At 55.3% G+C, this 14,514-nt stretch overlaps 1 protein-coding gene across 2 annotated transcripts; it reads right to left on the reverse strand.

Moving 5' to 3' along the window:
* Window positions 1-2,448: 2,448 nt before the first annotated feature.
* On the reverse strand, window positions 2,449-8,223 carry SEC14L6 (SEC14 like lipid binding 6). Of its 2 annotated transcripts, XM_073790895.1 has the most exons (10): window positions 8,185-8,223; window positions 7,204-7,263; window positions 6,927-7,115; window positions 6,322-6,417; window positions 5,082-5,142; window positions 4,889-4,976; window positions 4,442-4,544; window positions 4,226-4,365; window positions 3,965-4,134; window positions 2,449-2,817 (listed from the first exon to the last, which is right to left on the reverse strand). In XM_073790895.1, exons 1-10 carry the CDS (start codon window positions 8,194-8,196, stop codon window positions 2,678-2,680), a joined length of 1,059 nt encoding a protein of 352 aa, XP_073646996.1. In that variant the 5' UTR covers window positions 8,197-8,223; the 3' UTR covers window positions 2,449-2,677. The 2 variants fall into 2 exon arrangements, with proteins under 2 accessions (XP_073646996.1, XP_033693823.1); XM_033837932.2 differs by lacking the exons at window positions 6,927-7,115; window positions 7,204-7,263.
* Window positions 8,224-14,514: the final 6,291 nt, after the last annotated feature.

A 14,514-nucleotide genomic window follows, 5' to 3' on the forward strand; every position in this document is an offset into this window, starting at 1 on the left:
TTTTTTTAATTTATTATTTTTTAAATTAAAAAAATTCTTTTTGGCCTTGCTGCGCAGCATGCAGGGTCATGTAGGGTCGTAGTTCCCCGACCAGGGATCGAACCCGGGCCCTTGGCAGTGAAAGCATGGTGTCCTAATCACTGGACGGCCAGGGAATTCCCCCCCACACACCTTTTTTTTTCTTAAAGTGTTAAGACACAGGGATGGAGGTTGCTGAAGACATGCTCCCTTTCTATCTCCCAAAGTGCCCCTCCCCCCTTGCCAGGTAGGAGATTCTGCTCTCACCTCTGCAGGTGACTGCTGCCCTGCCGGCTTAACAGAAGTGTGCTCTGCCAGCTCTGGGATTCAGTGTCGCTGGTGCCCACACCTGACCCCCTTATCACAGCCATATTTGTATAAATTCTCTGTGGTCAGAGCCTTGGGAAACCCCTGTGCAGAGGAGTCTTTGCTGCCTGCAAGAAAACCACATGAGGCAGTGCTGATGGTGGGAAGTTGGCTATGAGTGGTTAGAAAGGCAAGGGTCATTGTTCACATCTATGAACCCCTTGTCTTTACGTGGGGGGCATGAAGGTGGGAGTAAGGCACTGTGAGCCCCCATCATGACAACAGCTGGGAGCAGTGAAACCTGGCACAGGGTCCTCCCAGCCCCAGTTGGCCGTGCCCTCCATAGCCTGCCATGGGCAGTGGGAAGATGGCCCTGGGAAGCCAGGACCTCTGGGGGCTCTGGATATCCCTGCATCTGGGAGGCTGCACAGAGGGTGGCTGTGCAGTGCAACTGGGGTGACGGGAAAGCCTGCCACATCTGGGATGCAGGAGAGGACCTTGGACACAGAAATGTCATGTGATTTTTGCCTGACAGCCTCAGGCCATCTCTTTGGTGCTGGTATGCAGTTTTTTTCTTGCCAAACTATTCAAACACTGTTGGGCCAGGAGTGCCTCGTGGCGCTGGCTTATGGCATTTGGTTTTATTTAGTTTGCTTTTTATAGCAGCAGAACCTCTGCTCAGACTCTGTGCTCCATCACTCGTGGTGGATGGAGGGCTGGGGACCCAAGGACCTCACCTGGCTCACCGGAAGATCCCACCTTCCCAAGCCTCATCATGCTCTTGTCTAAAACAGGCTTTGGGAGATCGAGAAACCTCTTATTAACTGGAGAAGATGAGAGCACAGAATCTGAGAGTGGGAAAGGGACCAGAGCTGGGCTTCTTGCTGGTAAAGCACCTGGATAGTGGGGCTTGCGGAGGCTTCCGGTCCCTGGGAAGGGCCTGGGCAGCCAGGATGCTAATGCTTTGCAGCAAGGACCCCTTTTACACGTACGTCTGACCACTCACTCCCGGGGACATCACCTGGGTGGCCAGCACTCCACCCCGTGGGACAGTAGTACAGGTGCAGGGATCCAGAGCCGAGGGCCGAGCCACCCTGGGGTTGGGTCTTCAGAGGTGCTGGGGGCCAGTGGCCTGGCCCAGCCAGAGGGCAGGGAGCAGGATGAAGGGGGCAGGGCAGCAAAGCCTGGGCTCCCAGGCCCAGGCTGAGGGCTTCATTGCCACCTAGAGTCAACCACAGAGGCACAGACATCTCAGCGGCTTCCTCGGCTCACTTCCAGGCATGGGCTGCCCTGCTGGGTGCAGTGCGGCCAGCAGCGGTCCTGACTGTGGGCTGTGGTGTCCAGGAGGGCCAGCCATTGAGAAATGAAGCCTTCACTGGCCAGCTACTGAGTTGCATTTGGGGTGGGGGAGGAGGGGGGTTGGCAGCCAGCCTTCAGCTGTTCCCTTGGTGAGACACAAAGATGGAGGAAAAACCTGATGGTTCTCCAAGAAGCAAGTCAGAGTCCAGGATGAGCACCCTGGGAGGGCAGCTCCACCCTGCACCCCAGTATGTTCATTCCACCTCCCTCCAGCTTTGCTTCGGTCCCAGCCCCCATCAGAGCCGGAAAGAACCCAAGTTGAAGGTGGGCTGGATCACAGCAGGCTGGGGGTGGGGAGACACTGGGAATTCCCCGGAGACTCAGTCACACCCACTCAGCTCTGCGTAAGGCTGAGCGCGGCTCTTCCTCCTGATGGTTGTTCCTGCCGGCTCTCGCTCTCCGTTTCTGATTTTCCCTCCAAATGCAGTAGAACAGCCCTGGAGGGTTGATGCTCTGTCAGAACCGAGACTCTCAGCCCTGCCTGTCCTTCCACCCAGCTGTTTACAGCTGGCCCTGCCCATCCCTGCTGACCCCCTGCATGTGGAGAATGGGGCTTCCCTGCTCTTCAGGCCTGAGGCTGTGCTCCCTGCAGGCCCTGGCGCTCATGCGCATGTCCTCCAACCACGATGCCAGGTGTGGGTGAGCCCTGGGATGGGGGGGACCTTGTCAGGAGGGACACAAGGGCAGCTTCTGCAGGTAGGACCCTTCCTCAGTGGACACAAGCTTATCCTCAGGGTTCTCATCCTCATTTTCTGCGAACAGGGGATGGGGTGTCCGTCTGACTCCTCAGCGTGGCCTATGCACCAAGGTTCCCCTTCCTGCTCGGCCACAGAGCCAGGTTGGCCCACAAGGAGCTGAGATGGTGATGGCTGAGGTGGGTGGCTCTCTGCAGTCACCTCCAGCACCGCCCTTCCTGGGGGCGGCAGGCAGGGTCAGGGGACAGGGAGGGGTGCTAAGGGGTTGGAGAGCACAGGCACAGGGGCGCCCAGGGTCTTCATTGCAGTGGGGACTGTCTTGTTGCCTCGAGACTCTGAATCTTCTCCTCGGAGGCTTTGTCGGGGAGCAGCACCTCCACAGTGTAGCTGACCTTCCTGGCATGCATCAGGCTGTAGGTGTTGTCAAAGCGCAGGACGTCTGCAAGGACGGAGAAGTAAGCAAGCAAAGCGAGCCTGGCACATCTGCACGCCCAGTGCCCTTGGGAGTGGGCCGCCCAGAACTGTGGGTGGGGCTGGAGGGTCTGCCCCAGCCCATCACTCCCGGATATCTCCTTGGCCGATGCTTCTGCCAACCAAAGGAATAATGGTAACCACCAGCAGCGTGCATCAGCCCCGTCTACGGGCACTGCATCGGTGCTCACAGCTCCCTGAATCCTCAAAGCAATCCCACAGAAGGCACTACCACCCCCATTTTATGGATAAGGAAATGGGCTTAGAGGTTGGTAAGACTTATGATTCCAGAGCAAGGGAGGGGAGGGACTGGGATTCCCTTATCCTGATGTTCCCACCCAGAGGGGAGCCCTGCTTTCGCCAGAAGAGAGGGCTGAGTTCCATCAGCCTCATTCTCATCATGCCTTTTTTAGAGGCGTTTTGTTTGACACCAAGGTCCAACATGAATGCTGGGACGTAGTGACTCATCCAGATTTCTCTGTCTCCACCCTTCTAATTCTCCCTTTGCCACGAAGATGAACTAGATGTGGATGAACTAAAGCATTAGCAGAACTCACTCTCTTCTCCAGGGGAGATCAGCTTTGGGTTTCCCTTCTCCTAGCTCTGTTCCCCACAGAGGTGGGAGGTCAGCAGTGGTCCTGGGCAACGTCGCTTCTGCTAAAGCGGACCAAACTGCATCTGGCCTGGGAGGCCTGGGAATGGGGGAACAAAAACCTGGAAGAGTCATCTCCTCAGGATTCCCAAAGTGGGGTGGTCCACACATGTGGACAGGCTGGGAGCCCTGATGCTGAGCCCATGGCTGTTTTCCAGCTGTCTCTTACTTAGCCTGTTGAGTGCAGTGAGGAGGCTTTCCAGGAGCTGAGTCCACGGCTGTGAACCGTGCTCTCCACCATGTGTCTCTGCCCTTGTATCCACACCTGGGGGCCACTCATAAGATCCAACACCTGAAACCAATGTCCCTGGTGCCTGTGGGATCTAGGAGCTAGCACAGACTCCCACACCCTCCCTGAGATCTGGAAATAGGAGCAAACAGAGAGGTCAGACTCGCAAGAGATGTCAGATCATTTCTCCGCCATGAGGAGGAAAATGACTCCAGCGAACCCTATAGATCTTACTGACGCCGGCCTGGAGGCAGGTGAGGCTCCCATCCTCGGGCACCAGGTGGGTGTTGTAGCACTGGCTGGGCAGAACCTCCATCATCTCCCCGGCCCGCTGCCGCTCCCCCATCTTGGTCTTCAGGAAAACCCCGAAGCCTATGTCCACCTCGTCCGATGCGAACTGCCACCTGTAGGGGACAGGGCCCCACTGACAACCACCTGCCTGGGCTCTGGGCCCCTCCCAACCATGCCCAGGTGTGGAGTGGCCGCCATCCCTACCTGAGCACACAGCCTGGGAACAGGATCTCGTTCTCCACCTGCAGGGAGGAGCCTCGGCCCACGGTCACCTGGTGCTTGTACTGCACCCTCACCTGGTCGCGCAGGTAGTAGCTCCTGGGCACCTCGCCCCCGTAGTTGATCTGTGGGCGAGGGTGAGTGAGAGGGCACTAGACCATGGCTGTCTCCCCTCCCTCCCCATCCTCTGGGCACCTGTACCTTGGTCAGGCACTTGGGGTTGCCATCGGTGTCAGTCATGGTCCCCCCAAACTCCACAGGCAGCTGGTCGGGGCTGGTGAACTTAGGCAGCTCTTGCTTCCAGCTGTCTGTGGGGGCGAAAGTGGGGTCCCATGTGGGATCGGGGAGGCTCGACTGAGGGCAGTTGGGCCAAGCCCAGGGCTGTCCGGTGCCATATGGCTCCCTCCCCCTATTTCCCACATCCTCCTGGTGCCCCTGGGGACGGACCCCTCCTGGCCCCTCTGCCCTCTGGCAGGTGGACTCATTGGCCTCAACGTTGATGCCATAATGGAGTGGGTCCTCCAGAGCAGTGGGTCTGGAGGAGTGGGTCCCCGCGCCTGGTGCCCTCGGATGCAGGAGCTGTCAGGTCTGCAGAGGGGCAGCCCCCAGCTCAGGCTCTGGGCTGCAGAGAAGGCCAGAGCTGCTCACTCATCTCCAGGAATCACCACCTTCCTGCGCATCTCCTCAGTTATGTACGGCTTGATCAGGTTGAAGGCCACTGGGAACAGCTTGGAAGCTGAGAAAGGCACTGTTTCAGGGTCTCCTGGGGTCTCAGTTCCCTGCCTTGTTGCCTCCACATCCCCTGCCCCCCACTCAGCATATCCCAGGCTGGTTCACTCACCTCTCACAACAATTATATTCCTCAAAATCTCAGGGTAATTTGCCTCGAGTGCTGTGAGAAACTGTGAGGCCAAACTCAGGTCAGTGCACAAGCTACAGGTGCCTAAATGCTGCCCCCTTAAGGCTCCCAAGGCCCCCCAGACACCCAGAACCCACCCAGACAAGAGAAGCTGCTGCTTTCCAGTTTGTTGGGTCCCAGTCACAGACCCTCCTGAAGCCACTAGTGCAAAATTCTTGACAGATTTCAAGGGGGTGACCCCATCTACTGCAGAGTAAGAAAATCCCCCTCAGGACTCTGGAAGGTTCCCCTCCATGTGGTTTAGACAATAGTTCAGCTTCAGAAACAAAAACTTTTAGCATAAGAAAGATTCAAAGTTGTAAGACATACCTTTTTTTTCTTAATTGGGATAGAATTTACATACCATAAAGTTTACCCTTTCAAAGTGTACAATTCAGTAGTTTTCAGTATATGCACAGAGGTGTGCAGCCATCACCGCTGTCTAGTTTCAGAACATTCTCATCACCCCAAAAGGAAGCCCGTACCTGTTAGCAGTCACCACCCCCACCCTTTCCCTCTCCCTGCAGCCCTGGTTAACCACCAGTCTGCTTTCTGTCTCTATGGATTTATCTATTCCGGGTATTTCCTATCAATGGAATCACACCATATGTGGCCTTTTGTGTCTGGCTTCCTCAATTTAGTATGTTTTGATGATTGTTAAACTTTTTTAAAGTTTAGGTTCTCTGCTATTCTGGGTTGAGCAGAAAGAAAAGAAAAGGCAGGCTGGCTGCCCCGGGGGGCCCAGGTCTTGTCAGGGCCTCCCTTCCCTCCTTAGGGCTCTCAGAGCAGACTAGCTTCCAGCCGCCTCCCAGACAAAGCAGCAAATGGGATGGGGGGAGGGGCTCAAGCCAAGGGCAGGGGGTGGGGCCGGTAGGGAGGAGCGGGGAGGGAGTATGAGAGGGAAGGGCATCGACAGGGACCCTGGCAGGCCTGGTGACCATGTCCAGCAGGTCACCTGTTGTTGTGACCTGCTGGACTTGAAATGGTGACATTGGGGTGATGAGTATGATTTAGCACAGCCCCAAGAGATTGTGGGTTTGAAAATATCCCTGCAAACAGCAAGTAAGGAGCTGCAAACCTGTGGGCGGAGCGAGGACCCCCCCATACACACTCCACATCAGCAAGTGAGGGACAGAGGCCCAGGAGGGCGGACACCCTGCCCCCCTTGGTGGGGTTCCCTCACCTCCTGGGCAAACTCCACTCCTGGCTTCCACAGATGCCTCTGGCTCAGCCCCTCGAAATCGAAAACAGCTATGATTTTCTCCACTTTCTTCCCCAGGTGCAAGGGAATGATGGGAAGTGAGACCCCCATGAGGGTCAGTGCCCCCCACACCCCACCAGAGGTGGGGCCGGGCTTGAGCCCAGGGCACTGGCCTGGCTTATCCCGGCTCCGCCTGGCGTGGAGGTTTCACGCCAGGAAGCCAGGTGCAGGGGGATGGGGCCGTCCCAAGGGGCGCCCTTCCCACATCTGTCCATGGGAAGGCAGGTCGCCATGCCTCAGTTTCCTCCTCTGTCCAGTGCGGCTGAAATACCTGTCTTTCTCCATCAAATGAGGCCACAGAGAGCAGCGTGGCCTGGTGCGTGGAGCTGGGCTTTGGGGCAGTGAGCCCCAGTGTGGACCACTTAGCGGGTTACTGGCCTCTGAACCCTGTGTACGCTCAGAGGTGCTGGGAGGAGCCGAGGAGACCAGGGAGGTAGGTTCTGGGTGCCCAGCGCTGGGGGCTGCCTTGGAGGCTGCCAGGCTGTGGCTGCCCCGGGGGCTGGGAGGGCCGCGTGGGACCCTTGCCTCCTTGCTCCGCTGCTCGCACACTCCCTCAGGGACAGCCCACAGCTCTGGGACTTGGCCCTGAGCAGCTCTTGTCTGGAGATGGAGAGGAGGAGGCCCTTGAGGTCCAGGCCTCTGATGATGTGGTACCACATGGGGCTGCCCTCGTTGTTGTGGCCACAGGTGCCGTTGGCGTTGTATAGCCTGACAACCTGGATGCACGAGAGAGAGGGCTGGGGAGGGGGTGTGGGTTTGAGGGAGACCTGGGTTCCGAGGCGGCTGGGGGGCCGGGGATCTCACCTCTGGAGGCTGCCATGCAAGGATGTTGTGCAGATCCTGTTGCTTCCGGAACTTCACCTGCTACAGAGACACGGGAGAAGCCGAAGACCCCCCCGAGCCAAAGGCCTCTGCAGGGACCCAGGGACACTTGGCCAGGCCCCTCTGCCTGCAACCACTGAGGGCCTGCCAGGGCATCTGGGGCTCCACGGGCACAGAACTGGGGATGTGGACAGGAGTGGGACAGAGGAGACGTGGGTCTGACATGGATGAGGAGGGAAAAAAATCTCAGAAAGGAACAGGTGAAGCCAACAGGTGCAGCTGCCTCTCCCTGCATCCTTCCACCTGCTTGCCACCCTCCATTCCCCACATGGTCTCCCAGGGAGTTCTGGGAGTCAGACTTCACCCCCTAGCTTCCAGTCCTCCTTAGTCAAAAACCTAGACTCCGATGGTGGCCTGCAGCCCCACCCCACTGCCACCACCATGGGCCTGCGCCACCCACGCAGCTGCATCTCTCCCCTTTCTCTCTACAACACAACCTCCTGTGCTCCTGGATTGCTCCAGCTTGCCTCCACCTCAGGGCTTTTGCACGGCTGTGCCCTCAGCCTCCGATCATCACCTGCCTGCCTCCTTTCAGGCATTCGTGACACAGCCAAAATGTCACCCTTCAGCAAGGAAGACCTCCCTGACCTCCCTCACTTCCTTCCATCCCACTGTCTTTGTTAAACTTTCCACTCTCAGGAAGCGTCTTGTTTACTTATTTATCTGGTTTCTTCTCTCTCTCTTTCTACCACTGCACTCTCCCCAGTGCCAGCACCAGCTAGACTCACCTTTGGGGCTCAATAAACAGTCATTGCATGAAAGAAAGAAAGAAAAAGAAAGGAAGGAAGGAAGGGAGGGAGAGAGAGAGGGAGGGAGTGAGGAAGGAGGGAAGACAGGAAGAAAGGAAGATCTCAGAAGACTTGGGGTAGGAAACAGGGCCGGTCAGGGAGGCGTTGCCCTCACCTTCCGCAGCATGTCATCGGATTTCTCCAGGTCAAAGCTCCGAGCTGCAACAAGGGGACAGGCTGTTGTTGTAGAATCCTGGGGGCCTGTTCCAGGTGTCTGAAGAAAGAGGCCCCACTCCACCCTCCCACCCGCTTTGCTCAGAGTGTTCCTTTCCTGACATGGGGAACCACAGTGTGGCTTGGGTAAGAGCTGAGGTACCCAGAGCCCCAGGAAGACTTGGGTATAGGCCCCCTGAGTTCCTGGGCTGATGGCAGTGGGTGTGCCCCTGGGCGGGCCTTGGTGATGGTGGTAAGCAGAGAAAGAAGCCACCACCCAGGAGGGAGATAGGAAGAGAAGGTGTCCAGAGAAACAGCACATTGAGTCCCTGTCACACCCACGGCCACTACCAAGGCCTTGGGGACCCCAGCTGTGCCCGCGGCCCTTTTTCTGATGCTCCAAAAAAGTTGTTAAGAGATCAGACCCTGGGACTTCCCTGGTGGCGCAGTCGTTAAGAATCTGCCTACCAATGCAGGGGACACGGGTTCGAGCCCTGGTCAGGGAAGATCCCACATGCCGTGGAACAACTAAGCCCGTGTGCCACAACTACTGAGCCTGTGCTCTAGAGCCTGCGAGCCACAACTACTGAGTCCGCATGCTACAACTACTGAAGCCCGCGCACCTAGAGCCCGTGCTCTGCAACAAGCGAAACCACTGCAATGAGAAGCCTGCGCACCACAACAAATAGTAGCCCCTGCTCGCCACAACTAGAGAAAGCCCGCACGCAGCAATGAAGACCCAACGCAGCCAAAAATAAATAAATAAATAAATTTATTTAAAAAAATAATAAAAGTGCAAAAAAATCTCAGTGATCATTTTTATATTGATTACATGTTGCAGTGATACCAATTTGGCTCTGTCAGGTTAAATAAAATATATTATTGGGAATTCCCTGGTGGTCCGTTGGTTGGTACTCGGCACTTTCACTGCTATGGCCAGGATTCAATCTCTGGTTGGGGAACTAAGATCCCGCAAGCCGTGCTGCATGGCCAAAAAATAAATAAATAAAATATATGATCAAAATTGATTTTACTTGTTTCTTTTCCCTGTTCTCACGTGGCTACTAGAATATTTGAAATGACACATGTAGCTTGCATTTGTGGTTTGTGTTATGTTTCTATTGGACAGCGCCAGTGTGGACCCTGGCCACCAAGACCCTCAGAGTTGAGAAGCGACCCGGGAGTGCGGAGCTCAGAGGAACCTCAGGGGCCTTAGGGGCTACCTCTTCTGGGGCAGAAGGAGAAATTGAGGCAGGTGTAGGGCTCTCTCCCCCACCTCACCTGGGCTAGCATCCTCTCCTGCGATGGGCTCAGCTCACGCTCTTGCCCGCTCATTCTCCCTACAGTGGTGGGTATGGGGTCCAGCTGGCTGGTCCCGAGTGCAGGCCCCACTCTGTGGCTCCCTGCAGACCACCTGTCTTCTGCCTAGCTGGCAGCCCCGCCCATGCCTACCACTGCCCAGAAGCCCCGCCTCTTCCTGCCAGGCTTCTTGTCCCTACATGGCAAGGTCCATTCCTTGCTGGGTGCCTAAGGCACCAAACCTTGACCTGACTGGCCCAGATTCAAATCCTCATGTGTGAAATGAAGACAGCGATCTTTGCCCCACAGCATGTTGAAAGTGACACCGCCTGTTGTCACGCACACAGGGGCTGCTCTCTACCCTGCCTCTCAGTCCCCACCCTCTACTCCTGCAGTCCCATCAGATGCTTCCTTGAGCCAGGAAGGCCACCACTCACACCCAACAGAGGTCTGAAACCACTGTCATTGTGCCCCGACATGTCCCAGGCTCCAATTACCACCCCACGTGTCTGGAGCAACTGCCCATGATTCATCACAGCCTTTAGGGCATGTGGCATCGGGGGTGAGGAGAGACTTCCCAGACCCAGACCCAGCAGGTGGATGGATGTGCAACCCTGAGCTGGGCCACACCCAGCCTTCAGGTGAGGGGTGACAGGAGACTCCTGGCTACAGTCAGCTCCCCCACCCCTGGACAAGCAGAAAGCCAGAGCCCAAGACGAGGACACGTGGGATCATGCTGCATGAACGGGACCTGCACACAACAGGCACTTGTCTGAGATAAGCACTCCAGTGCAAGGAGCTTATTCCGGAGGTGATCCGGGGAAACACAAATAGGAGAGTGAGGAAGTGAGACAGAGGTGGGGAGGTGGCTGTACGGGGAAGTAATGAAGAAAATAAGGACAAGTCGATCCCAATGGGGATAATGGGAGACAGTGTGGAACGCTCACCTCAGAGTCCCGCCCAGGGTCTGAGGGTCTTTAGACACCTTTGCTTGAGGGCTGCTCCAGGGGCTGACGATCCTGCTGGCACCTGTGGCCCTGGAGGCTGGAGAAAGGCCTCGGGGGGTGGTGAGGTTGAGGGGATAAGGGCAGGGGACACGGGCAGGGCACCAGCAGCTTCACCTCTAATCTGGGACCACGTGTTGGGCTTTGTGCCTGCTTCTCGGACAAAGGCATCCCTGCTCTGTGAACCCCTTACTGTTCCTCCCGGAGCCTGGAAGATGGAAGTGGAGTGCCCGAGCCGTGCAGCAGTTGGGTGACAATCAGGACCGTCTGAACTTGGAGCTTACTCAGGACTCTGTCTCTCACATGCCGGCGCCAGGCAGAGCACACACCTGGGGCGCCTCGCTGAGCCCGAGATGCTCCCTCCTTAGCCTTGCACGGGAGTAACTGGAGTGGATCTGCCTCTCTTGTAGGGCGAGGTCTCCCTAGAACCCCACAGACCCATAGGCTAGAGCTTTAGCCACAAGGGGCAAGTGTGGGCCACCCTCCCCTGCTCCTTCCCTGGCTCAGGCCCCCATTCCTCTCCCTGGTTCCCCACCCCAGCACCTCCGAAGCCCACCTTTGAGTAGTCCTGCGCCTCCTCCAAAGCCTCCCTTGGCTCCTTGTCACTCTCAGGAGAAACTGCAAACTCCGTAGCCTAGAGCGCAAGATCATTTGCTGTCCTTGCTGAGCGGATTTCTCCTGCTCTCCTCCTTATTCCAGCCCCCTTGCCTCTCCACTATTACCTGTCCAGTTTTTCTTATGCTGTTCCCTCTCCCTGGAATGCCCTTCCTTGCAACACCCTGCATCCAATCCCTGCCTCCCTCAAGGCCTATAATCAAAGCCCTCCTCTTCTGCAAGGTCTTTTCTAATTGGTTTTATTTGCTGGGAAGTGAGTCCCAGTCCAGTGAATGCGGCGGGCACGGGGCTTGCACACAGTAGGCACTTGTCTGAGAAAAGCACTCCCACTGTGGCACGCTGTACACAGTAGGTACTCAATAAGAGTTTGCCAAAGATGTGATGTCCAGGGAAGCTGGGAGTGGCCACCTCTCCTTTTTCAGTTCTTATATGGCTCTCTGTGCTCGTGGGTGCCCAGGGCCACCCACTCTCCAGACTCCCTGCCTCTACCTGCCCGTGTCAAGACTTACCTGACCTGTGTCCCGCCCCAGTGTCATGTGAGCCTTCAGCTAATGAACTCATTCCAGCACTTGTGTGCCTTGGCTAATCTATTATCTTTCCCAGGGACACAGGCCCCAGTCAGTTAGGACAAGTATGAAGAAGGCCCTCAAGGGCGAAATAGCTCCCTTTCTCCCCTCTGCCCTATTTTCACTCTCTCTTTTTTACCTGTTCCCTCCCTCCCTCCTTTCTTCTTTTCTCTCTTCCTTCCTTTTTTCCTTTCTCCCTATTTCCTTTTTTTCTGTCCTCTTTTTTTTTTGGCCACACCACATGGCATGAGGGATCTTAGTTCCCCAACCAGGAGTGAGACCAGAGACCCCTACAGTGGAAGCACAGAGTCCTAATCACCGGACCACCAGGGAAGTCCCTTTCCTCTGTCTTTCAACATTTATTAAGAACTGACTGTGTGCCAGGCACTGGTCTGGGCACTGGAGGCCTATTGTTTCCATAAGACCCGGGCCGCATCCTGGAGGGCCTCTCAGACAAGCAAATCCACGGCTCTGGCCCTGGGCAAGCAGAGCTGAGATGGGGAGCCTGGTGGCCCTAAGCTAGCTTGGGGGCTGGGCTGTCAGGGAAGGACACCCAGAGGAAGAGGCAGAACTTGCTTTGAAAACACGTAGCAGTATTAGGCCTGCAAAAGTAAGGGGGCCTTATAGTAGAGGGAACAGCATGTGCGAAGCCCCAGAGGCATGCAGCTGCCTGGCTTTTCCTCAATGGAAAGGAGGATAGTGGAGGGCTTGGAGCAGAGGACAGCCTCTGGCTACAGGTGGAGGGTGGCTCCTAGGGGCGAGCCTGGGGGAGAGAGGAAAGGAGGGGTTCAGGTGAGGGGGAGATGCCTCACCCAGGAGAGTGTGTTAGTGTCCTGGGGCTGCTGTAACAAAGTACCACAAACTGGGTGGCTTAAAACAACAGTTTATTCTTTCACAGATCTGGAGGCTAGAAGTCTGAAATCAAGGTGTTGACAGTGTCACATTCCCTCAAACTCTGGATAGACTCCTTCATTGCCTCTTAGCTTCCGGAGGTGGCCATCACCCTTGGCGTTCCTTGGCTTGTTGCTATATCATGCCAACCTCTGCCTGTCTTCACATGGTGTTGTCCCTGTGTGTCTGTGCCTTCACATGGCATTTCCATCTCTTATCAGGACACCAGCCATATTGGATTAGGGCCCACTCCAATGACCTTGTCTTCACTTGATTATATGTACAAAGACCCTATATCCAGATAATGTCGGTCATAGGGGACTGAGGGTTAGGACGTCAATGCATCTTTTTAAGGGATACAGTTCAACCCATAACGGAGAGGGACATGTGGTTTCACTTAATTTCTCCCAGGGGGCAGCCTTGATCCCTGCCCTGGCTCTCACGTGTCCGGTCTACAGATGCCTGGTCACCATGGGCGCCCCCAGCTCCCACTGGCCAGGAAGGTCAGAACTAGGCAAGACCGAACTTGGTACCATGGCGCCTTCTGCTCAGGTGTAGCAAGAGCAGTCTGGTTCCTGAAGGCTACCCCTGCAGAGCCCCTTGGAGACCTCATACTTTTTCAGCCATGGGACAGCCCTCAGTCCTGAGGCTGAGGTGGCCAACTGGAATGGCGCTGAAGGTCTGGAGGCCGCAAGCACAAGCCTCGGCATCTGACTGACCTAGGTTTGCATCCTGCCTCTATGGCTGCTGGCTGGGTGACCCTGGGCTGGTTGCTCTGCCTCTCTGCATGTCAGTCACCTCCTTGGGGGAGCAAAGGGAATTGTGCATGTTCCCACATGGCACAGGGCTGAGCACAGAGTGGTTGCTCAGTACCTGGCAACTACTCATTATCAAAGTATTAATTACATTAATAAAGGAGTTAATAACTATAATGCTTTTAAAACAAACCAGGCAGATAGTAAATGCTGATGAAGTAATTTATGTTCTTAGCATCTACTAACTGCCAGAACTGTTCTCCTTGGATCTTGAAAGGACCTAAAAGGGCCAGTATTAATAATAATAAATAATGTAATTATATATAATATTATTATGGGCATTTCTAGGCCCTTAGGGGTCCAAGGAAATAGAATTATGGGGTTCTACAAACCCAGGAAGCTATCATATTGCACTGAGTCACGTCTCTCTTTGATTAATAAAAGGAGGGAGAATTCTCTAATAAATGTGGGGTCAGTTACATCTTTTCCTGCAAATAGTCTTAGATGTTGTCAGTTTTATTTATTTATTTTTGCTTATTTTTCTCCCTATGAATTAAATAAAGACTCCAAGGCTGTGCTAATTTCTTGCCACAAGGAATATTATGAGGGTGTAGGCAGTGGTCCCAGAGGGTTGGTGGGGTCAAACCTGTCCCATACTGACCAACTGTCTTAGTTGCCCAGGACTGAGGCACTTCCTTCAATGTGGGAACTTTCAGTGCTAAAACTGGGACAGTTCTAGAAAAGTGAAACAGTTGGTCACCCTAACTCCTTCCTACCCTCCTTGGACCAGAAGCTTCCTCCCAGGAGGAAGATTGACTCAAGCCCAGGGAGGTTGAGTGATCTGGCTGACTGATCTGACTTTGAATTCTGACCCTGGCCCTAATTAGCTGTGTGACCTTGGGTAGGTCACTCAACCTCTCTGAGCTTTGATCTATAAAGCTAGGATGTTGTAGGTATTCAGATAAGTTATGTAAGCACTTGGCTTGGAACCTGGCACAAACAGGTCTCCAGTAACGAATCTCCTGGCTGTGGTTTCTGCCTTTCATATCTGGCTGCTGGCTACTGGTTAGAGACTTGAGGAAGGGCCTCTGTTCCCCGGGGAGGCTGACGGAAGCAGATGGTTAGAGCTGACACACCCCTGCCATGGTTGATCATACCCGAC

Source organism: Tursiops truncatus, chromosome 13, assembly GCF_011762595.2.
Source record: "Tursiops truncatus isolate mTurTru1 chromosome 13, mTurTru1.mat.Y, whole genome shotgun sequence".
Lineage (NCBI taxonomy): Eukaryota > Metazoa > Chordata > Mammalia > Artiodactyla > Delphinidae > Tursiops > Tursiops truncatus.